The 27,618-nt window shown below is 50.1% G+C and overlaps 1 protein-coding gene across 2 annotated transcripts in view; it reads left to right on the top strand.

Annotated features, from left to right (window-relative positions):
- MAP2K3 (mitogen-activated protein kinase kinase 3) overlaps window positions 1-27,618 on the top strand; it is a 75,377-nt gene that overhangs the window by 20,131 nt on the left and 27,628 nt on the right. The window contains exons 8-12 of one of the 2 annotated variants that reach the window (XM_017653319.3): window positions 328-455; window positions 953-1,030; window positions 7,661-7,800; window positions 9,165-9,210; window positions 9,798-10,887. In XM_017653319.3, coding sequence (XP_017508808.1) covers window positions 328-455; window positions 953-1,030; window positions 7,661-7,800; window positions 9,165-9,210; window positions 9,798-9,881 — 476 coding nt within the window. In that variant the 3' untranslated portion in view covers window positions 9,882-10,887. Of the gene's footprint in view, window positions 1-327; window positions 456-952; window positions 1,031-7,660; window positions 7,801-9,164; window positions 9,211-9,797; window positions 10,888-27,618 lie in introns of those variants that run through there. The other variant, XM_073234687.1, reaches the window with a different exon arrangement.

The following is a 27,618-nucleotide window of genomic DNA, read 5'->3' as shown; positions in this document are numbered from 1 at the left end:
AACTGAGGCTAAGTTCTGGCCATGAGGCTGCAAACTGGGACAAGCCTCCTGCTTTGACCTTGTGTCCAGAGATGGTGGGCACGAAGACGTGGTTCCAGGAGAAGCACTTGGAGTCCCGACTTCCTTCCCCACTCATGGCCAGTGGCTGGGCATGTCCTGGCTCTGCTGACACCAGCTGTATGGCCTTGGCTGGGCAGCACCTCTTGGAGCCTTGGACCCTCCTCTGCCCCCTGGGCCCCGGGAGGTTAGGGTGTGGGAAGAGCTCATCGGCTTCTGGCCGGAGCTCCACAGCCTGAAGCTGAAAAAGGCATGTCCTGTCCCTGGCAGATGTGAAGCCATCCAACGTCCTCATCAACAAGGAGGGCCACGTGAAGATGTGCGACTTTGGGATCAGTGGCTACTTGGTGGATTCTGTGGCCAAGACGATGGATGCTGGCTGCAAGCCTTACATGGCCGTGAGTGGTTCCCGTGCCACCCTGGGTCTGGGGCCACAGCTGGGGTTCAGGAGAGGGTGTGCCCAGGAGTTAACTGTCAGGGACCAGAACTCCCTGACACCTTGAATTTCCTGTGGCCTGTGCCCAGCCTGCTGAACAGCCCCTCTTTATTCCTGTTATTTACTGTGCCCCAGAGTGTCTATTCGCCTAGGTTTCTCGGACACCATGGCAGTGACTCATGGGGTCTGTGCTGGTGCTGCCTCGCCCTCATTGTCCTGAAGGGGCCCCTCCTGCCCCAGGTGGTGCCGCCCTGCAAGGCAGGCTTTGGGCCTTCACCACCAAGACCCGGGCCCGCACTGGCCTCGGTTTCCACCTCCTGTGAGGAGGTGGGACAGGGTGAGCTCTGGCCCCTCAGTCTGGGGCGGGGAGGGCACAACCCAGCTGAGGGAGCTCTGCCCGGTTCCTGCCCTGCCCTTCAGCTTGGCATGGTGCTCATGCCTCCTCGACCCATCTTACAGCCCGAGAGAATCAACCCGGAGCTGAACCAGAAGGGCTACAATGTCAAGTCGGATGTCTGGAGCCTGGGCATCACCATGGTGCGCGCTGTGGGGCTCTAGGCGGGGCAGGTGGGAAGCGGGGCTCTAGCCCTGGGAGGGGCAGGTCTCTGGCCCTGGGGGGTGGGCCATAGGGGCTCTAGCCCTGGGAGGCGGGCCGTGGGGCTCTAGCCCTGGGGTGGGGGGCATTGAGGCACTAGCCCTGGGGGGCGGGCCATGGGACTCTAGCCCTGGGGGGGTGGGCCGTGGGGCTCTAGCCCTTGGGGGGAGTGTCATAGGGCTCTAGCCCTGGGGTGGGGGGCAGTGAGGCTCTAGCCCTGGGGGGTGGGCCATGGGGCTCCAGCCCTGGGGGAGGGCCATGGGGCTCTAGCCCTTGGGGGGAGTGTCATAGGGCTCTAGCCCTGGGGTGGGGGGCAGGGGCAGTGAGGCTCTAGCCCTGGGGGAGGGCCATGGGGCTCTAGCCCTGGGGTGGAGAGCAGTGAGACTTCAGCCCTGGCAGGTAGGCCGCAAAGCTCCAGCCCTGGGGGTAGGGCCGTGGGGCTCTAGCCCTGTGGGGAGGGCCGTGGGGCTCTATGGCTGGCGGGGCTGGGCCGCATCTGTGAGCTTTCCAAGGGCTGGCCAGAGAGCTTAGGCCCTGGAAAAAAGTGTCAGCTTCACAACCCGAGAAGAGAATGTGCCGTCAGACATGACGATGTATTTAAGGGAACACCTACAGGTGACATTATGTGCCTCCCTGCTGGCGAGGTGTGCCTGTCGCAAACGGCCTCCATGTTTTGTGAGAACTTGTCAGGCGGACTTGCCCAGAGCTCACGAGTGCTTGTCAAGAAATCATAGCCAGTACCAAATTAAGTGAGTTTCTGGTACACAAATAGTTTCGAAAGCAAAATGGTAAAAATCTTAAAAAAATTTTTTTTTCACAGCAAGATGTGTGTGGTTTGGGTCCTGGTGCATTCCCTTGGGTGTGGCGGGCCAGGGTGGCCGGGCCCTGCAGGGGAATCCAGTGGGGCTTGGGCAGGTGGCAGCTGGCACCGTGCCCTGGGCCGAGCCCTGAGGGTACGGCCGGGCCGGTGGACCTTGGAAGCCCACCCCTGCCTGGGACAGGGCTCAGCTTGCGGGTGGGTTGAAGTTTACTTATTTATTTAGAAAGCGACCCTGGCCCCCTAGTGGGGCGTGGGCTGGAGGGGCAGGAGAGGGTGAGGGTGGGAATTGCCCCACCGGCACTGGGAAGCTGTGTGCGAGGCCTGTATGCATGGAGAGCAGGGCCAGCATGGCACCCAGCTGGTCGGCGGGACTGTGTGGCCGGGGCCCGGCCTTTCATCCCAGCCAGTGGAAGCGTCCGAGGTGTGGGTTTGTCCCCCATGCAGCCCCCGGCTCCCTGTCTCCTGGGGGTAGGGGTGGGTACAGTCATTCACGATCAGTCAGTGAAATGTACGTTGAGAGAGAGTGCGGGGAGGAGTAGAACAGGATGGGGAAGCGGGTGGCAGGGGCCGAGTGGCATGACTTTGAGGAAGGCAGGGCTGACAGGACCGCAGGCAGGGTCCGGGAGAGGCCCCGAGGGGAGGGCGTGCCCACTGTGTAGGGGAGGTCTGAGCAGTGCGTGTCGGGTGGGAGTTTGGGGTCAGCATAGGTGTTTTGGATTTTACTGGTAAGTAGACATTGTGGGATCAGGGGCACCCCCCCTGTAGCTGCAAATCCAAGAATAACTTCTGACGCCCCCCAAAACTTATCTACCAAGAGCTTACTGTATGTAGGTCAGCTAACTTTAAATGCCACAATTAGTAGAAAAGTAGAAAAGAAGGGGAGGGCCGAGGGTCCAGCAGAAGGCGGAAAGCAAGTGGAAGGTGAGCAAGTGGCCCCACTGGCCTCGGCTGGGGAATGCCTGCCTGCCGGGAGCCAGGCTGAGCTGAGAGGGCCTCTTCGCAGGGGCCTCCGCCTGCCAGCTGCCCTCTGCGCTCTGACCTGAGGGGCTGGTCCGCTCGGTCAGGGAGAGGGGCTAACAAGCTGAAGTGGTGGGTTTGGTCCCTGTATGGGCCACTGTGCACGACTTTTTTCCTTTTCCACCCATGGTATCTGTTGCCTCACATCCAATTACAGATACTATGTATTTATTGAAAAAAATCCATATATAAGGAGACCCTTGCAGTTCAAACCAGTATTGCTCAGGGATCTAGTATACTGCTGTACCTGTGATCCTTGTCACACTGTGTGACGACTTTATAGTCTGTGTTGTGCACAATGACAGGGAAAGGATCAAAATCAGATCACTCTGTTGGAGACATGGTGTTGCAGGACACCTTCAGTTCTCCTTAATACCATGGACACATCATTTTTCAGCTTCACTCCTGAAGCATAGAGGGACACTTAAAGCCTGAAGGTGGACACTGTCCTCGCAGGTAAGAGTAACTCCTGAGTTAAAAAAGACTAAGGACAAGTTCTTGTCACACAGTCAGACCTCATTTTATCACACTTCATGGATTGACGACCTTGTGTCCATTAAGTCTATCGGTGCCATTTTTCCAACAGCGTTTATTCGCTACATGTCTCTGTGTCACATTTAGGAATTCTCATGGTATTTCAAACTTCTCTAATTATTACGTTTGTTATGGTGTCTGTGATCAGTGATCTTTGATGTCACCATTGTAACTGTTTTGGGGTGCCCCAAACTGCACCCATATAAGACAGCAAACTTACTTGATGAGTGTGTGTGTTCTGACTGCTCCATGGACTGGCTGTTCCCCATCTCTCTCCTCTCTGCCGGCCTCCCTGTTCCCTGAGATGCAACAGTATTATAGGTTAATGGCCCTCCAGTGGCCTCTTAAGTGTTCAAGTGAAAGGAGGCAGCGCACGTCTTGCATCAGTGCTAGGAATGACTCAGCTTGGTGAGGAAGGTGCGCTGAAAGCTGAGAGAGGCTGAAAACCAGGCCTCTTGCTCCATATAGTCAACAAGTTGTGATGCAAAGGAAAAGTTCTTGAGCAAAATTAAAGGTGCTCCTCCAGTGAACAAGGGAATGATAAGAAAGCGAGGCAGCCTTACTGCCAGTATGGAGGAAGTTTTAGTGGTCGGGATAGATGATCAGACCAGCCACAACTGTCCCTTAAGCCAAAGCCTTGTCCAGAGCAAGGCCCTGACTCTCTTCAGTTCTCAGAAGACTGCGGGAGGTAAGGAAGCTGCAGGAAGAAAGTCTGAAGCTGGCAGTTTGGTTCCAGAGTCTTAAGGAAGGAAGCCGCCTCTGTAACGTAAAAGCACAGGTGAGGCAGCAGTGCTGTGTAGGTGCTGCAGGAAGTCACGCAGAAGATCCAGCTCAGATAATGAAGGTGGCTACACTAAAGAACCAGTTTTCACTCTAGATGAAACAGTGTCTGCTGGAAGAAGATGCCAGCTAGGACTTCCATAGCTAGAGAGAAGTCCATGCCTGGCTTCAAAGCTGCGAAGGACAGGCTGACCCTCTTGGAGGGGCTAATGCAGTGGGTGGCTCTAAGATGAAGCCAGTGTTCATGGACCATTCCAAAAATCTCAGGGCCCTTAAGAATGAGGCTAAATCTACTCTGCCTGTGCTCTATAAATGGAACAAAGCCTGGATGACAGGACATCTCTTTAAAGCATAGTTTATTAAATAAATATTTCAAGCCCACTGTTGAGACCAACTGCTCAGAAAAAAAAGGTTTCTTTCAAAATATTACTGCTCACTGACAATGAACCTGGCCACCCAAGAGCTGTGGTGGAGATGGACAACGAGATGAATGTTGTCATGCCTGCTGACACAGCTTCTATTCTGCAGCCTGTGGATCAAGGAGTCATTTCAATTTTCAAAACTTACTACTTAAGAAATACATTTCATAAGGCCATAGCTGCCATTGACAGTGATTCCTCTGATGGATCTGGGAAAAGTAAATTGAAAACCTTCTGGAAAGGATTCACCATTCTCGATGCCATTAAGGACATTTGTGATTTCATGGGGGAGAGGTAAAAAATATCAAGATTAACAGGAGTTTGGAAAAGGATGATTCCAACCCTTATAGGTGACTTTGAGGGGTTCAAGGCTTCAGGGGAGGAAGTCACTGCAGATGTGGGGGAAACAGCACGGGAACTAGCATTAGAAGTGGAGCCTGAAGATGGGACTGAATTGCTTCCATCTTGTGATAAAAGTTTAATGGATGAGGAGCTGCTTCTTAGGGACAAGGAGAGTGGTTTCCTAGATGGAATCTACTTCCTGTGAAGATGCTGTGAAGATTGTTAAAACACCAACTAAGGATTTATAAGATTACATAAACTTAGTTGAAAAGCAGAAGCAGAGTATGAGAAGACTGATGCCAATTTTGAAAGAAGTTATATGGGTAAAATGCTATAAAATAGCATCAAGTGCTGTAGACAAATCGTTCTTGAAAGGTAGAGTCAGTCGATGTGGCAAACTCATTGTCTTACTTGAAGAATGGCCCCAGCCACCCCAGCCTTCAGCACCACCACCCTGATCAGTCAGCAGCCGCCAACATGGAGGTAAGACCTTCCACCAGCAAAAAGGTGATGACTCACTGAAAGCTCAGGTGATGGGTAGCATTTTTTAGCAATAAAATATTTTTAATTAAGGTATGTACATTTTTTTAAGGTATGTACATTTTAAAATAAATAATGCTATTGCATACTTAATGTACTGCAGGATGGTGTAAACATAACTTGTCTGTACCGGGAAGCCAGAAAATCAATTTGTCTTGCTTTAATTTGGTGCTTGCTTTATTGCTGTGGTCTGGAAGCAAACGCACATTATCACTATGTGTGCCTGTGTTTATAGACTGCAGAGAACAGGTCAGGTGCTAGATACCCCACTCATGGCTGCTTCACACATACACCCCTGCTCCCCTCCCTCCATCCTTCCCTGCGTTCTGTCTACATGTCATCTTATTGGGCATCTGCCACATCTACGTGACCTTCTGATGGGCCTTGAACAAGTGCATATTTCAGTTACCAAATGCATAAGAAACCACTCCAGAGCCTAGTGACATAAAGCAACCAGGGTTTATTGTTTCTCATGTTTCTGCAGTTGGGCTGGACTCAGCTAGGTTGTTCTTCCACTCCACCTGGCTCTGGCTGGGGTTGGGGCTGCTCAGGACTGTGCTGGGCTGAAAGGTCCAAGAAGGCTTTACACACTGGAAGCCTCCCTACACTTCCTCTCAGCAGGTGGTGGGGGTGGGGAAGCCTTGCACTGGCCACGGGCACCAGGGAGGCGCTGCCTGCTTAGGCTGCTGCTCGGTATTTCCTCGGACAGATGAGACTTGCTGTGCATCTTTGTGCCCAGATGCTGTTTTTGTCTTTTGTTTTTTGGGCTTTTTAGAAGAAATTACCAGGAAAGGGACTGATTGTTAGGTCAAGGGTTTGGACATTTTTCTGTCCTCCTAATTATAAACTTCGGTTAGCTGCAGGGTCCTTCTTTGGTAGCTCCCACAGGGTCCTCACTTATGCTTGTTGGAATCAGTGAAAATTCTAGGAAAAAGCACCCTGAATTTGTCCTGTGAGACTACAGACCCACAGGATCACCCCCACATGCACTGCACTGTGTACTGTCCATCTGCGCCGGGGTGTGTGTGTCTTGGCTGGGAAGGGGCCGTTAGCCTAATGGGAGGTACCTTTCTTAGCACGATCATCAGTGACCTGTTCCAGTGCCGGCTGCCGACATGATGTACTTGTTTGAGCTGAAGCCTCTTCTGTCCATCGTGGTGATTGTGGCCTGCTAGTGCCTCTGTGCTATTCCAGGCAGGGACCTGCACTGACCTGATTAATTTTTTTCATCTCAGCAGTCAAAATTGGAACCCAGAGTTGTAAGCTAGCCAGTGTTTTCCACGAATGACTTCCTGCCAACTGCAGGCAAGGCATGGAGCTAGGTGCTTGGCATGGGTGCAGAGGACATCCAGCCTCAACGTCACCCACAGGGAGGCTCAGGTCCAGTGGACTGCTATAGTCACCGTTTGTCTGAGGGGTCAGGGAGGTGAAGGCTTCCCTGAGGAGGTGACACTGAAGGTGGGCCTTACAGGACACTGGTAGGTGGGTGCTGGGGGCTCTGTGGAGAAGGAGGGGCTGCACATTTCAGTCCTGGACGGAGTGTGGTGGGCTATCACAGAGTGAAGAAGGTAGTCAGATGTGGGTCTCAGGTTTAGCATTCCTTGTACAGCCTTGGGGAGAGATGAGTGCATGAGCATCATTTCATTTCCCATCTGGCCCTCCTGTGGTAACAGCTGCCCAAATAAATGGCAACAGATGCTTAAGACATTGTGGAGACATTAGAGAGGGAAGTGGCCTGTGTGAACAGGGAAGCCATTGCCAGCTGCTGCCTTCAGACGGGTGGCCCACTATTGCCGGCTCCTCTGATTTTACCAGATTAGCTGGAACCTGGGTTTTTAAGGAAGGTAATGAGAATTCAAATTGTTTGAAAACTCAGCAACCAGTCACAGCCCAGGGCTGGATTACTCCATGAGCTGTAGTCTCTACTGTCCAGGTCAGAGGAACCAACTACTGGTGTCCCCTTGGCTTTCCTCTTTGGTCTAATGTCATGAGCGGGCTCCTCGACCTGCCTTGTGGCCCAGTTCTGAGCTTGAAGCCAGGACAGGCAGGTTCCCGAAATGCCCTGCTCCCAGGTGCAGAGTGTGTGTACAGCTGACCTGGTGCCACTGTCCCTGCTGCAGATCGAGATGGCCATTCTGCGGTTTCCTTATGAGTCCTGGGGTACCCCGTTCCAGCAGCTGAAGCAGGTGGTGGAGGAACCGTCCCCCCAGCTCCCAGCTGACCGTTTCTCTCCTGAGTTTGTGGACTTCACTGCACAGTGGTGAGTCTCCAGCCCTGCCATGGCCTTTGGGCCTCCCCAAACTTCAGGAGCACCCCTCCTTGCTCTGGGCAGATCTCAACTCCTCTCTGAGCTCTGTCCATCCCTTTTTTCTTTAGCAAACAAACCACCAATCAACATAGCATCAAAAATATTCAAGGCAGAAATATAGCACAAGGAAATATTTGACTATTGTCCTCGGGGGGATTTTAACACAATCCTAGAAATGGACAGACCAGGTAGACCAAAAAAGAAAACAAACAGCATATGGAGGACTTGAAAATATAAACAAATTTTGTTTTTTTGATGTTTAGAACTTTGTAGCAAGTTAAAGAATGCCCATGGGAGCTTATAAAAAGTGTGCTTGAGAGTATATAGGAAATAGGGAAAAAGGAAAAAGGCAGTCATATAGGCATATTCTCTGCACATAATTAAAAACTCCATAACTACAGAGGGAAAAGATACATGGAAATTCCAAATAAATTCTAATTCACTCTTGGGTTACAAAAGAGATTTGAAAAATAAAATTACAAGCTGTTCAGAAGTGAAAGGGCCAGCGCAGCTTGATGAGGCGAGCAGGGGCCCGATGGCCTGACAGGGCCCTGTATGTGCCAGGCCCTTTCCCATGTGAGGATGCTAAGGCTCTCAGAGGGCTGTGATGAGGTACCAGGCCTGTGATGGATGCTGGGCAGAGCAGACACAAGCCCAGCCCACTGTCACTGAGGCACAGTGATGAGCATATGCTATAGGCACTGTGCCCGGCCTTGAGTTACATTATTGTCTCAGGTGGTTATGTTATCCCCAGCTCACAGATGGGAGAACAGGCTCAGAGAGCTGAAGTAACTTTCTCAAACATAACATACCAACATCTATGTGTTATGGGCAAAGAGATACTCAGAGGAAAATTTGTAGCCTTTATTTCTTTCATTAGAAAATAAGAAACACTAAAAGCAAATGAGCCTGGCAAACAGAGTTATTGGTCACCTTGACCCCTTTTAATAGGGACCTCTTTTCTCCTGAGGAGGAATTTCCCCTCCCAATTAAGGATACCAAGTGTACGATTGTTGGCTGTAGCATTTCAGTGTCATTTTGGTATTGGGATCATGGGAAATTCCCCAGATCATTATACAGACAAGAAAGCTAACATCCAAAGAGAAAGAAACTAGGTCCAAGTCTCTGTAGTTTGCACCCATGGATCCCACTCCTTCCTTGGGAATGCCCCCAGAACAGTCCCACCCCTTCTTTCCTGGGCCCCAGGAGCACACATTTCCCTCTTGCTACCCAGCCAGGGGTTTGGCTAGGTTGGAGGGGCCAGACTCCACTCTTTCATGCCAACCTGGTGTCAGCTTGCCCTTGTTTATTCCTAGCCTGAGGAAAAACCCTGCGGAGCGCATGAGCTACCTGGAACTGATGGTGAGTGTGGGTGGGAGCAGTGCTGGGTGGGGAGAGTTTGCTTCCCACACATGGAGGTGGAGAGCCCCTCTGGCTTGCCCCACCTTAATGAGTAAGGCACTGTCACTCCTGCACTCATGCACACCCCAGCTGTCTCCTCCCTCTCCCATGCCAGGCCCTATGGAGGGGCTCACAGGCAGTGCTGTGACACATGGTGCAGGGGGAGGGATGTGGCCATTTTATTTGAAGGCATCAGTGAAAGCTTCACAGGGAGGTGACATTTACCTGAAAGGATGAGTGAGTGTTCACCTGCAGATGGAGAGGACATTCCAGGTGGGATGCCCAGCATGGGCAGAGGCCTGGCATGTGTGGGGAAAGGTGAGTTCAGTGTGGCTGGAGGATGGCTGCAAGAAGGCCAAGAAGGAAGCCACCAACACTCTCTAGTTAGGAGGGCTTCCTAAAGGTGGAGAAGGGTAAGTATGAGTTTGCCAGGCAGAAGGGAGTCCTGGGCAGGAGAAGCACGCAGGGGCTGGGGTTGGATTGGAGAGGCAGGGCACCTCAACCCCAGTGTCAGCCCATCCAAGGTGACTGCCTTCTGTCCCCACCAGGAGCACCCTTTCTTCACCTTGCACAAAACCAAGAAGACGGACATTGCTGCCTTTGTGAAGGAGGTCCTTGGGGAGGACTTGTAGGGGTGGGGCCCTGACTCCCACTCTGGCCTCCAGGGCCCCAAGCCCCCTCTGCTGGGGCAGTGCTTGCCGTCACCTGCAAGCTACTGCCACCCTGGCCTTGGGCCTTCCTGGAGGAATCTGGAGGAATGTAGGGGGCTGCGCCTGCCTGACAGGGCAACGGGCTGTTGGTCCAAGTGCCAAAGAACCAGACCACTGGAGGCGCCCAGCCGGACCCATGTGGGCCCCACCGGTGCCTCTGCCCTGTTGTTCCAAGGACCCTATGTCTCCATATCCGAGGCTTTGGACCTGGAGGGGCGTGGATGCCCCCTGCCGGATGCTGCTGCCCCTCCCAGGGAAGGCAGCTCATGCCTCGGTGCAGGCCACTGCCTTGGCCCAGCCCTGGATGCCACTCAAAGTTGTATATTTTTTTAATCTCACGATTGAATGGACTTTGCACACTTTAGCCCAGGGTGGCCACACCTGTGTCCTGGCATTGGTGTGGGGGGATAGAATAGAGGGATGAGCCACGTGAATCCCCCTGAGCACCCTATGAGTGAGATGCCAGAGCTGCCCGAGCCTGCACCCCAGCACTGGCAAACGGCCATTAAGGGCACACAGGGTCAGCAGCCCCGCCTACCACCTCTAGGGGTGTCATTTCACATTTTTTAAAATTTATCCTCTTTGATTTTTTCTTTTGCTTTGTGGGTTTGGCTGGTTTTTCTTGCATGGTTTGGAGCCAATCACTTTTCTCCCACCCTCTAGGGAACCAGCAGGCTGAGATATGCTTTCTCTCCTCTGCTGGGGTTTGGGGGATGGGTCTCTGTTCAGAGAGCTGCTAGGGGAGCTGCCAGCCCGCTCTCCCTTGGGATGGGCTCAACAGGGGCTATGGATTTGCTTTTGGTATTGTTTGAAAGAAAAAAAGAAAATATATTTTTTTGAAGAAAGGACTGCCCATTCTGGGTCCTGTTCCTGATGGGTTGGGGCAGTTACCTGATTGCTGTTTTAATTAAAAAAAAAGTGGGACAAAGGTTGTGTGAGATTGTGTGTCACAGTGGTGAGCCGCACTCCTCAAGTGAAGGTCTGTGGCCTCTGGAAGGACCCTTTGCTCCTGGGCCAGGGCCAGCGCAGCTTGATGAGGGGGGCAGGGGCCCGATGGCCTGACAGGGCCCTGTATGTGACAGGCCCTTTCCCATGTGAGGATGCTGAGGCTCTCAGAGGGCTGTGATGAGGTACCAGGCCTGTGGTGGATGCTGGGCAGAGCAGACACAAGCCCAGCCCACTGTCACTGAGGCAACAGTAATGAGCACATGCTAGGCACTGTGCCCGGCCTTGAGTTACATTATTATCTCAGGTGGTTATGTTATCCCCAGCTCACAGATGGGAGAACAGGCTCAGAGAGCTGAAGTAACTTTCTCAAAGCTGAACAGCTTGTAAGGTGGAGAAACAGGTTTGGGGACAAGTATCAGCCTGCTGGAGAAGGCTCTGGGGGGAATAAGGTGGCTTTAGAAAGGCCTTGTCAGGATCCAGTCTGGCTTTGTGATACTTGAAGCCTGGGCTGGGGCAGAAACCCTTGTCCATCAGACTGAAACAGGAGGGAATTTGCTTATGTAAGCAGATCTGTGGCTTTCAGGTACAGTTGGATCCAGGAGATCAGTTACTGTCCTGAAGTACTTGTGTCCACCTTAGCTCTGTTTTCTGTCTCAGTTCCACACACCCGTCATGGGCACAAGTCAGGACCCAGTGGCTCCCACCAGCTTTCAGCAAAGGGGTGCCGAGCTCCAGCCGAAGTCCTAGGGCTGGCTCTTCTTGGCTGGGAAGGGCTCAGTCACATGGTCATCCTCCAGCCAGCCACAGGCCAAGAGGATCATATCAGGGAAAGTCAGCCTACCCACACCTCGAAGTCTGGGAGCTGGGTCGCCTTAGTTCTCCAGGGGAAATTGGGGCATGTTCCCAGTGGGAAGCACAGATCCTCTTGGGGTCCATCTCTCCACTGCCGCGGTTCACCATTCCTGTCCTCAGTTCAGCGAGAGGCCGTCTTCTTGTCCCCAAGTCAGCCTTCAGTCTGGGACAGGCTATACTGCCTTAACGTTAACCGTTTCCTGGCACGGCACTGAATTTCTAGGTGCTTGTGTGCCCCTTCCTCCCTCACGAAGGCTCCTGCTCAGCTCCAGGCCTTGGCACTGGCCTTGCCCTCTGCCTGGAATGCCTTCACCCGCCCGCCATTCCTGGTCTCCCACGTCAGTTCTTCAGAGGCCAAGCCCCACCGGCCCAGCCAGTCTGTTCCGCTGTATCTGGGCAGCCTGACCCGCCACTGTTGAGTCCCCAGTGCTGACATCTAGCGACCGCTCAGCCAGCCTTTGTTGAATGAAAACACAAAAGAAAGGATGAGTGAATGAACCCGAAGCTCTGTGTGTAGGTGCGCACGTGGGTATGTGCGAGTGCGCGGATCGGCCCGCGTGAGAGCGTGCACGCACGCGCCTATGCATATGTGCGCGCGCGCATAAGGACCGGTCGACCGGAGTCTCTGGGGCACGGCCCCCGTCGCGCCTCCTGCAGCCACCAGGAGGCGGCAGAGCCTCTATTCTGACCCCGCATCCCCAGCTCCTCCCGGCCTGGGAGCGCCCTATCCACCCTTGCGGTCCTAGGTGGGGCAGAGGTCTCCGGTGGGCCAGGGGCGTGTCCTGGGGCTGAGGTTCTGACCCTGTCAGCTCAGTTCTCTGCGCCTGCACCACAGGCGGACTGGCCCTCCTGTGTGCGCCACCCCATCTCTCCACGCACTGGCACCATGGGGAGCTCTGTGGTTGAGGGAGTGACAGGCTGAGGGCCTGACTCATTCACAGATTCTCATGGGTGCACAGCCTCTACAACTGGCAAATCACGCTACAGCTTACAGAAAGCGCTACAGTTTACAAAGGACAGCAGTTTGCAAAACTATGTGCTGTTTACAGAACAGTTAAGGAAGTAATTTACGCTTTGCTAAGCCTGCCTTAGGGTACAAAGCATGTGTGTTCACCAAGCAGGGTGCCATTTGCCTAGCCTGGCCCCTAGAGAAAGCACCTCAGAGTCTGCAGATTCCTCTAAGAGTTCAAACACCAGTTTCTACAAGTTCAGTTACTGTTTATGGGACCCTTCTTCCACTTTTACAAAAGATGTGGACGCATCCACATGGGGAAGCCAGTGTGCAAGCATTTACTAAGGACATGCCCAGTCCTCCTGCCCTTGCAGCTTAAACTACCGATGGCCTTGGGGAAGGTTCTCTCCCAGCCATGCTCCTTGTCCCCAGGGGCAGGGCCCCTTCTTTTCTGTCCCCATTCTCTCTGCTGCAGTCTGGGAAGGCACCTCTCCCAGACCTGGGTCTGATGGCTCTCTCCGAGCTGAGAGAAAGATGGCAGAGGCACGTGGGTTTTGTTTCAGTTACAGTTGTGAGAGTCTCCTCATCAGGCAGCATTAAAAATGTAGCATTTGGGCCTGGACAGGAGTGGGAAGGTGGTACCAAAGGGAGGATTTAGCAAATCACCTTTCGGAGGCCAGAGCAGGCAGCCTGCTTGTTAGGTATCAGCTCAGTCCTTTTCACCTTGCTGGGGCCCCCACTCCTCCTAGTATCCCACAATGCCCACACCAGCCAGTCCTCCCCGACCTCCCCTTGCCTGCTGAGCTTCAGCCACAGTGCTCAAACCCACCCTGCCTGGGCCTGCGTCAGGGCCTTTGCACCAGCTATCCTGTCTGCCCAGAATGTTTTCCCCCAAGGTGTCCTCCTGGATGGTTCAGATGTCTCTGAAGGTGCTATGTCTTCACAGAGGTCTCCTGTGACTGCCCATCACTCTGTTCCCTCGCCCTGCTGTATTTTCTTCATACTTATTTACATTCATGTCCACTGACCGCCTCCCTCATAGGCTGGGAGCTCTTCTAGCACCTGGATGGCTCTGTCTTGCTCAGAGCCTAGCTTGGAGGGGGTCTGGCAATGACAGAGGAAATGGCAGGCTCAGGAAAGGTGCTAGAAAACTGAGCACAGACCCACAGCAGGGGGCCCAGGGAGCTGGGCCCTGTCAGAACTATGTGCAGCGTTGGGCTGGCGGTGGGCTGGGGGCTGCAGTTCTATCTTCTCAGGGGCATCAGTCCTGGGAGGGCTCTCCAGGAGCAGGGCAGACCCCCATTGTACTGAGCCCGACCTCAGAGGAGGGACGCAATGAGCTCAAGGTCACATGGCAGGTGGCACTGAGGCTGGGGGCCGAATGCCTTCCGAGGTCTCCCCAGCATAGGTTGCCTTGTGAGTTGCTTCGGACTTCAGCACAGCAGTCCCAGGAGCCCAGATTAAGGTTTATTTCCCTCTACCAGTTTTTAAGTCTGTCCTGGTAACTCTGGCTTGGGGAGGTGGAAGGGGAAGCTCCCACCACCAGCTTTATCTCGGGTTGTCTACCTGGTTGCTTTGTGGGCAGAGCGGTGACTGATGTCATAGGCAGGGCTGGCGTCATCTCCTCCCCCGCAGGGACTTAGCATCTGGCAAAGCCACCCTCTGATGCACCCCCACCAGGGGCTGCAGCCTCTGCTTACACACCCCGCCTGATGGGGAGCTCATTGCTGTTCAGGCATGCTTCCTGGAGGGATCACAGCCTCTCCTGTCTGCCAGTGTGAACTTTGCAGGCTCTTGTGTTCATTTCTTTGCCTCTTGTGAAAGCTGTTTTGAATCCTTTCGGAGACCAGGTGGGAGGGTCTGCATATACATCAGCCATGCTATGTTTATCGTAGCTCATTTATCCTTGTGGCCACGGTGGTGGGGTTCTCCTGGAGGATACAAAGCCTCATCGAGGGTTTGACCCTGCCCGGGTCCCCCAGGACAGTGAGGCTGAGCCAGATGGACACAGAAACCCAGAAGTCCTGCCCCCTCCCAACCCTTGGCTCAGCTCTGCCCTACCCTGAGTAAGCCACTTGCCAAGACGGGTTTAGCTGCACTCACCCCCTCCAGCTTTGCTGAAGCTGTGGGCCGCTCTATTCCCGTCCTGGGCCAGCTTCATGGCAGGACTTGGTAGGAGGAGGCTTGGGAGGCAGCGGCGGCTGTGATCTCTTGTTGAGGATGCATGAGCCAGCAAGTTCTCATCCTCCCGGCCCCTGAACCTTCTGCGGCCCTCTGTTGCCCAGGTGATCCAGGGAGAGGAGACCTGGTGTGGACTCTATAGCAGGGCCTTGTCTGGATTGTTCTCTGCAGTGCTTGGTACATGGAGGGTGTTCTCTGAACACCTACTGTGTGCCAGGCAGTGTTCTGGAACTGGAGCTGCAGCAGGACTAAGGCAGACCTGGGCCTGTCCTCCGTGGGCTCAGTGAGGGAGGGCATCAGACAAATCATAAGCAAGCTTGGGATGCTCACAGCAGCATTTCCTACTTTTTTCCTATTACCACTCCCTAAGGAGAAACATTGACTTAGATTAATTAAGTAAATAATTTAAATCAATTAAGCCTAATTACAATTAAGTAATAAAATTTGATTAAGTTATTAAAATTTAGTTTCTTCCTGATGAGAGATGCAATACCAGGGAATAAGAGTCTGTCATGTAGGGCCACAATAATTGTACCATCTAAGTTGTTTTTCACTCCCTCAAGAACCAACTCCTGCCCCCATTGGAAATACACAACTAAGAGGGTTATAAACAGTGCTCAGTGCTGTGAGAGAAAAGGGGACATGAAAGTGGGTCCCTCACTGGGTGCTGCTCACGGGAGACAGCCCACAGCTTCAGAGGTTACTGCATGCAAGGAGAGGGCAGAAGCGGAGTAGGTGAGGAGTGGTGAGAAGATGCCGGGAACAGCGTGTGCAAAGGCCTGGAGGTAGGAGGGGCCTTGGTGCCACTGAAGAGACTTGGGTGGGGGGGCAGATCACGTGGAGTGCTGCAGGCCAAGGCCAAGACTTTAAGCTTTATTTTCAGGGCATAAGGGAAGTCACTGGAGTGGTTAAAGCGGGTAGAGAAGTGGTCAGATTACATTAAGAACAACATGACAACCAGGCTGCCTTTCTGAAACGTCCGTGTCTCTGCTCCTCACATTCCTTTTCCTTTCAAAGCCCTGCTCCATGCCCCACCCCCTGCATGAAGGTATATCCATGCCCCACCCCCAGCTCTTGGGCCAGATGTCCCTGATTTGACTGTCACCCCAGGTTGTGTGACCTTGAAGATGTCATGGTACCACTCTGAGACTCAGTTTCCCCCTGCAAACTGGGGGATCTCACAGGATTGCAGGTGGTTTCAATAAAACCCTGGAGGGTGCAAAGGCCCATCACAAGCCTGGCACATAGTAGGTCTCAGTTAATAAGCCTGTCCTTCTGGTTCTTGTCCTCCACTGCCCTATCTGGGGCCTCTTCGGGTCCAGAGAGGGAATGATGAACATCAGGCCCTGTGGTCCTCGGGCTCTGTAACTCCAGGGAGAGGAAATCCTGGGACAAAATACCTCTAAAATCAAAATCAGTCAAAGGGAGAAATAAAGTTTAAAACATGTTTATTGCTTACAAACTGTGGTCCAGGGCCGTTTCTCTCTCCTGCTCCAGAAGAAGCAAGCAAGACCTCCCCCTGACCTCTCAGGTTCAGATAAGCCCTTGGTCGCCCATGTAATTACACACTGATATGGAGATGGACTACTTGTTTCCATCCTCTACCCCTGAGGAATGCCTGTTGATATGCAGATACACTAAAGGCAGGTGAGATGTTCTGGAAATATTACAATTTTACCCATAGGGCACCCCTTCATAAAATTTTCCTTACAATCTACTCATTCCCCCTCTTCTGCAATGGTCCCTAGGTGAGAAAACTGGAGCATTGTGACCAGACTAATAACATAATAATGGCAACAGCAATAAAATTGTGACTATCATCAAGATGGAGGATTCAGCTAGGTTCAAAGTCCTATGAAGATTAGTCCATAGCTCATCCATTCCAGCAGGCAGTAGCTGAAGAGGTAGAGGACTCAGAGCAATCATCACACGGCAGCTGCAGCCAGGGGGCGCATCCAGGCCACAAGGACTGTAGAAGAAAATAACCTTAAGGGAGATAAGATACATGTTTTAATGACACCAGCATAGGCAAATCTTGTCCATCAGATAGGATGCATGCAATGGTGTTGTCCTCGGATAGGACAGTGGCAGGAATGGGATCTTGTCCTGGTCTAGTGCACCAGACTTTCACCCCCCCCCCTCCCTGTGGGAGTTACAGATGGGTCAATATATAGGGCTGTGGGAGGTACATGCACTGGCCATAAAGATAAAACAAAACTTCCCCATAAGATGCTCTTATCTTCTGGACATTTTGGGTATACTACTGTGATCTTTGGGAACCACTCTGCTGTCACTCCAGGAATACACAGGAGGCCAGCTTCCAGGCCTTTCCCCCAAGGTGCCAGAAGGGTCAGCCACTGCTGGTCCATGTGTTGAAATGTCCAGGGCCAGGTCCATTCAACAGAGTCTCCAGGGTTTAATGCAGTAGGGACTGGCAGCAGGATGTTGCTCTGCTGGCCATATCCTGGCTTCAGTCACTCCCATGGTTTGCACATACAGTGGTATAGGAGAGGCAGCAGGTCTGTTAGCATATCCAAAGGGCTGAAGGCTGCTTTTCGGGGCTTCTCACCCAAATGCCACAGCACCATCCATTGGCAAACTGACCAGGCCCATAGACTATCAGTGTCTGACTTCAGGTCAGATTTCAACAAACCATTGTACCTCTCTATCATGCCTGCCCCAGCAGGATTATATGGTACATGAAACTTCCACTTTATGCCTAATTGCTGCACGTATCCTTGTAATGCATGTCCAGTAAAGTGGGTGCCTTAATGGCTCTCAATCCCTGTGACTGGCCATAGGCTGCAAAGAGATGCTCCAGGCCCCTCTTGGTGGTTTGCTGATCTGCACGACGTGCAGGAAAAGCAACCAATAGTCCAGTAGCCGTGTCCACACAAGTCATGGCATACCGATACCCTTCTGATATGGGCAGAGGCCCAATATAGTCTATTTGCCACCTGACAAGAGGTATTGATCCCCTTACTATAGTCCCATGTTACTGTGGGACTCGGTCTAAGTCCCTCTTAGAGCACACAAGGCACTCCTTCCAGGTTTTGCTGACTTCTTCAAAGGTCAGTGGCAAGCCCCACTGACAGGCTACAGTAGCCCACATTGTCTTTTGCCCCATGTGCAACAGATGCTGATGTAGCCATTGGGCCACATCAGAGGCAGGCTTTCCTTCTAGCCAGCACACCTGGGCCAATGTGTCTGCTTCATCACTCCCTGGGGATGCCAAAGGCAAATGGCCAGTCACATAATATACGGTAACTACCTTAGTCTGACCAGAGGCCCATAGGTCTTGCCACAACTCTTGCCCCCAAAGGGGCCAGTGACCAACCATCCAATTGGCATGGTACCATGTCGGTAGCCACAGGGTCAAGCCCCGATAGACGGCCCAGCTGTCAGTGCAGACAGCTATGGGGGAGGGCTCCTGGGTGATCAGGAGCCACACTGCCCACAACTCAGCCCATTGGCTGCTCTTCCCCTCTCCATCTTCCATCCGTATTGTCTCAGTTTTAGATGGAAAGCCACAGCCCTCCACTTTGGGGGCTGCCCACGACTAGAGCCATCGGTGTACCAAGCATCTTCAGGTATGGGGACTTTTCCCTCCTGATAAGGAGTCTTGGCTACCAAGGGCTGAAAAGCAAGTTCTTCCTGCTTCCCACTGGTATAGCTCACTGGTCCCAACAAGCATTGGAGTTCTTCACTTAAGGGGCTAGTAGAGAGGGTGCTGCACTGCTGTAAATATGCACCCCATTAGGCCAGTGTAGGCATCTGTGCCACGCCACTCCATGGCCTTTGGGTACATTCTCACACCCACCCCACAATGGGATAGATAGTTTTTACCTTAGTCGGAGCTGTCACAGTGATGGGCTCCGTAGCCAGGATGGCATGGTACACAGCAGACAGTTGCTTCTCCATCAAGGTGTACCGGACCTCTGCTCCTTTCCATAGTTGTGACCAGAACCCAATAGGTTAGCATGTCTGTTCAAGCCACTGCCAGAGACCCCATCCATAACCATCTTCAGCTACATGAACATCTAGTTCACAGGGCCTTGATGAATCCATTGCATTCAAGGCCCATATGGCCTTGAGTGCCTTCTTGGCAGCAGTAAAAGCAGCTGTGCATGTTTCATCCCAGTCCCACCTGATGCCCTTTTGTACCAACTGGTATAAGGGCTTCAGAATTTATGCCAAGTTTGGGGTAAACACTCTCCAGTAGCTCTAAAGACCCAAAAGCTCCTGTAATACTGCCACTGTAGTAGGGGTGGGCAAAGCTTGGACCTTGTCTATGATTGCTTCTGGGATAACTTTGGTTTTACCCGACCAAACAACCCCCAAGAATTGTACAGACAAACCAGGTCCCTGAACCTTGGTGCTGTTCACAGCCCATCCTTTTTCCTGTAGATGTTGCAACAGTCTAGGAACTGCCCCTTCTAAATCTGCAAGAGAATCAGGTGTGAGCATAATATCATCAGTGTAGTGATATAACCACACTGTTTGCAGTTTCTTCCATGTGGCCAAGTCCTGGGCTACAAGTCCATGACAGACGGTGGGACTGTGGAGATAATCCTGTGAAAGGACCGTGAATGTCCACTGCCGGCCTTCCCATGTGAAGGCAAACTGTTCCTGGCTTTCCTGTGCTATGTCAATAGAGAGGAAAGCATTAGCAAGGTCTACTACATAATGATATGTTCTCAGTTCATGGCTGAGGCTGTCCAGAATGTCTGCTATAGAGGGGACAGCAGCATGCAAAGGGGGTGTGACTTTATTCATTCTTCAGTCATACACCAGGAGCCATCTGGCTTTTTCATGGCCACACTAGGAAACTAAAAGGCTATGAGTGCGTTTTATGATGTCGACCTACTCCAACTCCTGTAGAGTTTCTCCACTTTCCTTGTGCCCCCCAGGCAATTTATACTGCTTAGCATTTGTCACCTGCCAAGGTACAGGCAGAGCTACAGGTGGGTGCTTAGCATGTCCCCTCAGAACTGCCTTTACCACATGTACCCTCAGTGTGAACTCACCTGCAGTGGTCTGTAACCACAGGCCCTGCAGGATATCTACTCCCAAAATATATTCAGGGATGGGAGAAATGTACACGGTATACTCCTTTGGGGCTAAACACGCTATCCCCAGTGGGATTTGGGCTTTCTTCACTCTAATTGCCTTCCCCCCATAGCCATCTATCACAGCAGGGGTTGTGGGAAAATGCTCAGGGTTGTCATGAATCAGAGAACACTCAGCTCCTGTGTCCACCAGCGCCAGGACACGTTGTACATTCACAGGGGACCAATGAATTGCTAATTCTACATGTGGCCTCTGGTCCCCACCATGTCCTCCAAGGTGGAGACTTTGACACACCCCAGTTGAACCATGATGCCCAATCATCCTCCTGTGGAGGTGAGGGCCCAGGTGGAGCCTGAGTACTGTTCCCCAGGAAGTTTTGCAGGGACACAGGAAGGACATGGGGCTTTGACTCTGGTTTCCATGTCCTGGACCTTAGTGGTTGGAACTGCTGCTCTGGCTTTACTTGGTGCCACAGTTCTAACAATATTCTATTGGGCTGCCCATCAGATTTTTCTTTCACTGCCCTGGCCTTTATCAAATCAACCCACAGTGGGTCCTTGAGACCTTCGTGGGGCCTTTTGCACCTCTCCTCTCAGTCATGACCCGTACTTCCTTCTGTAAGGCTGAAGGCACTAGAGGGAAGGGTGAAGACAGTGCAGGCAGAGCAGAGACAGCACCAAGTAGCTCTGTGCCATATGGGGAAGGAATGAACAGTTCTTCCTGGATTCCAGTCCCATGACGTGCCGACAAACCCTGGATGCAGACCCCCTTCATCCAGAAGGAGGAGACCTCTGGTTGTCCATCACCCGACCCTGAGCCAATAAAAATTTCCCACCTACCCCTAGCATGGCCCACTTCCCCCTCCCTTCCCTGTTCTATTAAAAACTCCCTGCCTCCCCTCCTGGGCGCGACTTTCCTGGCCTGTGAGATAGCCAGACCAGGGAACATCCCCTGGGGATTGCACTCAAATAAACTGCCTGGCCCTTTGTTGCTTCTTGTTGCCCGCTTATTTCGGCTAGAATTTAGCTTACATTTGGTGCCAAAATCCTGGGAAGGAGCATGAGCGCGGGGCCCCGATGTGCCACCAGTGGCCCTGCCCCCTCCTTCCCCAACCCAGGACCTCAGCCTGCTCTCCACTGCGTGGACTATTTTCAGGTGAGTCCCTCAGTTTCCCCCGGTCTGTTTCCCTTCCTAACTCTGTTTCACCTGGTCCATTAGAAATTGTAGCTATGTCCAGGTTGGATCATTCAGCCCCTTGGGCATCCGGCCCACCCTTTGTGGGCATCTGGCCTGCCCCTGGCCTGCGGTGGGGGAGACGTCCCTCACCCAGGCTCCCAGGATGTCTCCCCTGACTTGGCGTGCTTGGGATGCTGGGTGCTGCTCTCAGCGGGATTAGTTGGGGGGGAGGGGGTGACGCAGACATGGGGAACCAGCCCTCAAAAGCAGAGGCTCAGACCCCACTGTGGTGTCTCATTTCTAATCTGGCTACTCTATATTTGTCCTGGGAAGTTCACAAATGGAAGCTAGTCTTTCTTTGCTCTGAGGCCAGGCCTCAGTATCCCTTGGACAATCAATCTCACTGGTCCCCTGAGGGAACTTTCGATTTTGGCCTCCTCACTGACTTGACTAATTATTGCCACCAGAGTGGAGAGTGGGGTGAAATCCCATATGTGCAGGCTTTTTGGACTTTGCGCTCCCACCCAGACCTTTATGTTAAGTGTTCAATGACCCAGGTTCTCCTGGCCCGATCTCCAGTTAAAGATTGTCAGCCTCTTACTCTGCCCAGTCCTTCCTCCTTTTCAGACCTGCCAGAGGACCTTGGTCTCCCACCTCTCTCAGCTCAGTACCCCCACCCCTCTCTGCCACCTTCTCTAAGTTCTTTGTCTTCCCCCACGTTGCTGCCATCTTCAAGTCCTTTGTTCCCAGCCACACTGCCTTACTACTTCTCTACTCTTCCGGGGGCTGCACCACCCCCTCCCCCTCTCCTTCCACCTTCACCACCCTCTTCCTCCACCAGAACATGCTCCTCCCACACTCTGGTTCTGGAAGCCACAGACAAGAAGCTAAAAAGAAAGAAAGCAATTAAATATCAGTAACTCAAATCTTTATATCAGTTTGTCTGTCTGTGTATATGTTTTTATATGAAAAGTGTTGCTAACTGTAGTCGTTACGTCTCAATTTGTATGTTTGTGTGTCTAAGTGTGTAAATGAAAAATATTTTACTACCTCCAGATGGTATTAATAAAAATTGATTTAAAAACAAGCACTTGTGAAAATTGGGCATTCTTAAACTTTCAGAAAATCTAATAAAAAATATTAAGCATTAATGCTATTTTAAGTTCAACTGAAATGGACATGTCCTTACAGTTATCAGCTGCCTAAGTTTGCCTAAAGTCATTTAAATTGATGTTATCTGCTAAATCTATTAAGAATAAAATGCTTAAAGGCTTGGCCTTGTCTAATATTCAGTAAAGGTCTTGTAAGTAATCTAGCATAGTTGTTAAGAATGAGTGAACTAAATAAGTGTGGCAAGTGAACACCTTTTTAATTGTGTGTTACAGTGTGTATACCTACCTACGGCCTGAGAATCTTTGTGGTAACCAAAATTCTTAAAGTTTGCTAAGTTATATAGACATATTTTGTGCCTAATGAGAAATTGTGCTGTAAAGCACATTTCCAGAAGTGATTATATACTTTCATAGATGTATCAATCAGAAGAATGTTAGTGTAACAATTTACAGTGGCCTATTTTTCAGTGTTCACTGAAGGTTAAAGTAATAGTTTTAAGTTCTAATTAAAACTACTTAAAGTAATAAGGAAAACATTTCTGCATACTAAAGAATGTGTCTTTTGATAAAAGAAAGTAACTTTGTTCTAAAGTACAGCTGTTTATTTAGAGGGAGAACTTTAAATGTAAAAAAGTTGTAGAAAGCTTGTAGAAGAATTTAATATGGTCATGCTATATAAAATTAAAGCAAATGAGTCTCGGTATCAAGTACACAGCAAAATTAGAATTTTGTTTTCAGTTCAAAAAGACAAAATTTTCTTAACTGTTAGTCTGCTCGTAATATTAAAAGATTGAAAAAGGTTCTCTAATTGTTTTATCAAAGCAGTTTCTCATGCTTAAAGTCTCAGTGAGTTGTCGGAGTTCTTAAGAAAATGAGATCTGGAGGATCATAGGAAGATGGCAGCGTGATTAGTTAAGAGGAAATCTCCTCCCCAAAGCATATATATTTGTGAAAATACAATAAATACAACAATTCCTAAAAGAGACACCAGTGGATGCAGTACAACAGCCAGGATACATCTACATCTGTGAGAACTCAACAAAACATGAAGGGGGTAAGATACAAGCTGTGGCAGGTGGAACCTGAGTGCCCCCCCACCCCAAAACCCGGAGGGAAGAAAGGAGTCAGAACAGGGAGGGAGTGAAAGCTCAGGACTGCTAAACAACCAGCTCTAGAAATCCGCACCCGGAATGCAGACACAAGGTGCACGAGGTGCTGGATATTAGAGAAATGGAAAAGCTAAACCTGTGGGCAGTTCCCCGCAACCAGTGCCCCTGAGATGAAAGAAAAGCAAGTGCTTTCTGCAATTCTTAAAGAGACAGGGACTCCATACCATAGCTGGATGAAGTTATCCTGGCACAATTAGCCAGCAGCTGGAAATCCCAGGGAAATGTAGGTGCCCTAAACCCTGGTGAGGCAGTGCAGCTCTGAAGCCCCTCATGGCACTAAGTAGCCTGCCAGTCATTCCTCCAACTGGCGTGGACCTCAACACACCAGCCCAGTAGCGGGAGAGTGGCAGCGCATGCTGGGGACAGTGGTGCCCGAAGGGATGGGAGCAGATCTGTGCACTAACAACACCAGATGAGACCAGGAGAGGCTTGTGCAAGCCCGCAGCGGTGTGACCGAACAGCCTGGGTGCAGCTTGCCTGCACGGGTGGCAGTGGAGCCAGAGGAGCCCAGTAGAGGCCTGCACAGGAGAGTCCCGTGTGCACCTGCAGTGGGGCCACAGGGAGCAGGTGAACTCCCAGCAGCTGACTGGAATCCCAGCCCAAGGCACAGCCACCTGGGCCAGACCCAAAGGCCGCTGCTGGCACAGAGCTGCTTGGCAGGGGTGCCGCTAGTACGGAGGAGTGCACCTGGCATGCCTGCCGCTCCCTGCAGGGCTCCATGCTGCTCTGATGGAGACCCGGCCCACAGCAGCTTAGGGGACTAACCCAGCGGCTGCTCCAGGAGTGTGGGTAACCGTCACAGGCAGTGGAGAAGGGCAAGGCATCCAGCAAGCAGGAAAGGACTTTCTTCTCCCAGATGACATACCTGCAACCTGCCTACAGCCACCACTATTACATGAAAAGGCAACAAAATTTAGTCCAGTCCAAGATAGCTCAGACAACACCTGAGAAAGGATGTGCAGAGGCAGACCAAACCAGTCTTCCTGAAAAAGAGCTCAAAATAAAAATCATAAACATGCTGACAGAACTGCAGAGAAATATGCAAGAGCTAAAGGATGAAGCCTGGAGGGAGATTACAGATGTCCAGAGGGAGATTATACATGTCTGGAGGGAGATTACAGAAGTGAAACAAACTCTGGAAGAATTTATAAGCAGAATGGATAAGATGCAAGAGACCATTGGTGGAATAGAAACCAGAGAACAGGAGCACATAGAAGCTGATGCATGGAGAGATAAAAGGATCTCCAGGAATGAAACAATATTAAGAGAATGGTGTGACTAATCCAAAAGGAACAATATCCACATTATATGGGTACCAGAGGAAGAAGAGAGAGAAAAAGGGATAGAAAGTGTCTTTGAAGAAATAATTGCTGAGAACTTCCTCAAACTGGGGGAGGAAATAGTTGCTCAGACTACGGAGGCACACAGAACTCCCAAGAGATGGGACCCAAAGAGGACAACAAAAAGACACATAATAATTAAAATGGCAAAGATCAAGGACAAGGACAGAGTATTAAAGGCAGCCAGAGAGAGAAAAAAGGTCACCTACAAAGGAAAACCCATCAGGCTATCATCAGACTTCTCAACAGAAATCTTACAGGCCAGAAGAGAATGGCATGATATATTTAATGCAATGACACAGAAGGGCCTTGAACCAAGGATACTGTATCCAGCACGATTATCATTTAAATATGAAGGAGGGATTAAACAATTCCCAGACAAGCAAAAGTTGAGGGAATTTGCCTCCCACAAACTACCTCTACAGGTATCTTACAGGGACTGCTCTAGATGAGAGCACTCCTAAAAAGAGCACAGAACATAACACCCAACATATGAAGAATGGAGGAGGAGGAAAAAGAAGGGAAAGAAATAATCATCAGACTGTGTTTATAACAGCTCAATAAGCGAGTTAAGTCAGACAGTAAGGTAGTAAACAACTAACCCTGAACCTTTGGTAACCACGAATCTAAAGCCTGCAAAGGCAATAAGTACATATCTTTCAATAATCACCCTAAATGTAAATGGACTGAATGCACCAATCAAAAGACACAGAGTAATAGAATGGATAAAAAAAGCAAGACCCATCTATATGCTGTTTACAAGAGACTCACCTCAAACCTAAAGACATGCACAGATTAAAAGTCAAGGGATGGAGAAAGATATTTCATGCAAACAACAGAGAGAAAAAAGCAGGTGTTGCAATACTAGTATCAGACAAAATAGACTTCAAAATAAAGAAAGTAACAAGAGATAAAGAAGGACAGTACATAATGATAAGGGGCTCAGTCCAACAAGAGGATATAACCATTAACAACATATATGCACCTAATACAGGACCACCAATATATGTGAAACAAATACTAACAGAATTAAAGGAGAAAATAGACTGCAATGCATTCATTTTAGGAGACTTCAACACACCACTCACTCCAAAGGACAGATCCACCAGACAGAAAATAAGTAAGAACACAGAGGCACTGAACAACACACTAGAACAGATGGACCTAATAGACATCTACAAAACTCTACATCCAAAAGCAACAGGATACACATTCTTCTCAAGTGCACATGGAACATTCTCCAGAATAGACCACATACTAGGCCACAAAAAGAGCCTCAGTAAATTCCAAAAGATTGAAAACCCACCAACCAACTTTTCAGACCACAAAGGTATAAAACTAGAAATAAATTGTACAAAGAAAGCAAAAGGCTCAAAAACACATAGAGGCTTAATAACATGGTCCTAAATAATCAATGGATCAACGACCAAATTAAAATGGAGATCCAGCAATATATGGAAACAAACGACAATAACAACACAAAGCCCCAACTTCTGTGGGACACAGCAAAAGTAGTCTTAAGAGGAAAGTATATATCAATCCAGGCATATTTACAGAAGGAAGAACAATCCCAAATGAATAGTCTAATGTCACAATTATCGAAATTGGAAAAAGAAGAACAAATGAGGCCTAAGGTCAGCAGACAGAGGAACATAATAAAGATCAGAGAAGAAATAAATAAAATTGAGAAGAATAAAACAATAGCAAAAATCAATGAAACCAAGAGCTGGTTCTTCGAGAAAATAAACAAAATAGATAAGCCTCTAGCCAGACTTACTAAGAGAAAAAGAGAGTCAACACACATCAACAGAATCAGAAATGAGAAAGGAAAAATCACGACAGAACCCACAGAGATACAAAGAATTATTAGAGAATACTATGAGAACCTATAGGCTAACAAGCTGGAAAACGTAGGAGAAATGGACAACTTCCTAGAAAAATGCAACCTTCCAAGACAGACCCAGAAAATCTAAACAGATCAATTACCAGCAACGAAACTGAATCGGTAATCAAAAAACTACCCAGGAACAAAATCCCCGGGCCAGATGGATTTACCTCAGAGTTTTATCAGACATACACAGAAGACATAACACCCATTATCCTTAAAGTTTTCCAAAAAATAGAATAGGAGAGAATACTCCCAAACTCATTCTATGAAGCCAACATCACCCTAATACCAAAATCAGGCAAAGACCCCACCAAAAAAGAAAATTACAGACCAATATCCCTGATGAACGTGGATGCAAAAATACTCAACAAAATATTAGCAAAACGAATTAAAAAATACATCAAGAGGATCATACACCATGACCAAGTGGGATTCATCCCAGGGATGCAAGGATGGTATGACATTCGAAAATCCATCAACATCATCCACCACATCAACAAAAAGAAGGACAAAAACCACATGATCATCTCCATAGATGCTGAACAAGCATTTGACAAAATTCAACATCCATTCATGATAAAAACTCTCAACAAAATGGGAATAGAGGGCAAGTACCTCCACATAATAAAGGCCATATATGATAAACCCACAGCTAACATCAAACTGAACAGAGAGAGGCTGAAAGCTTTTCCTCTGAGATTAGGAACAAGACAGGGATGCCCACTCTCCCCACTGTTATTCAACGTGGTACTGGAGGTTCTAGCTACGGCAATCAGACAAAACAAAGAAATACAAGGAATCCAGATTGGTAGAGAGGAAGTCAAAGTGTCACTATTTGCAGATGACATGATATTATACATAAAAACCCTAAAGATTCCACTGCAAAACTACTAGAACTAATATCGAAATTCAGCAAAGTTGCAGGATACAAAATTAACACACAGAAATCTGTAGCTTTCCTATACACTAAC

The sequence above is a fragment of the Manis javanica genome, chromosome 4 (genome assembly GCF_040802235.1).
Source record: "Manis javanica isolate MJ-LG chromosome 4, MJ_LKY, whole genome shotgun sequence".
In the NCBI taxonomy this organism is placed as follows: Eukaryota; Metazoa; Chordata; class Mammalia; order Pholidota; family Manidae; genus Manis; species Manis javanica.
Note: the sequence above shows the minus strand (reverse complement) of the source record. Positions and strands in the feature narration are given on the sequence as shown.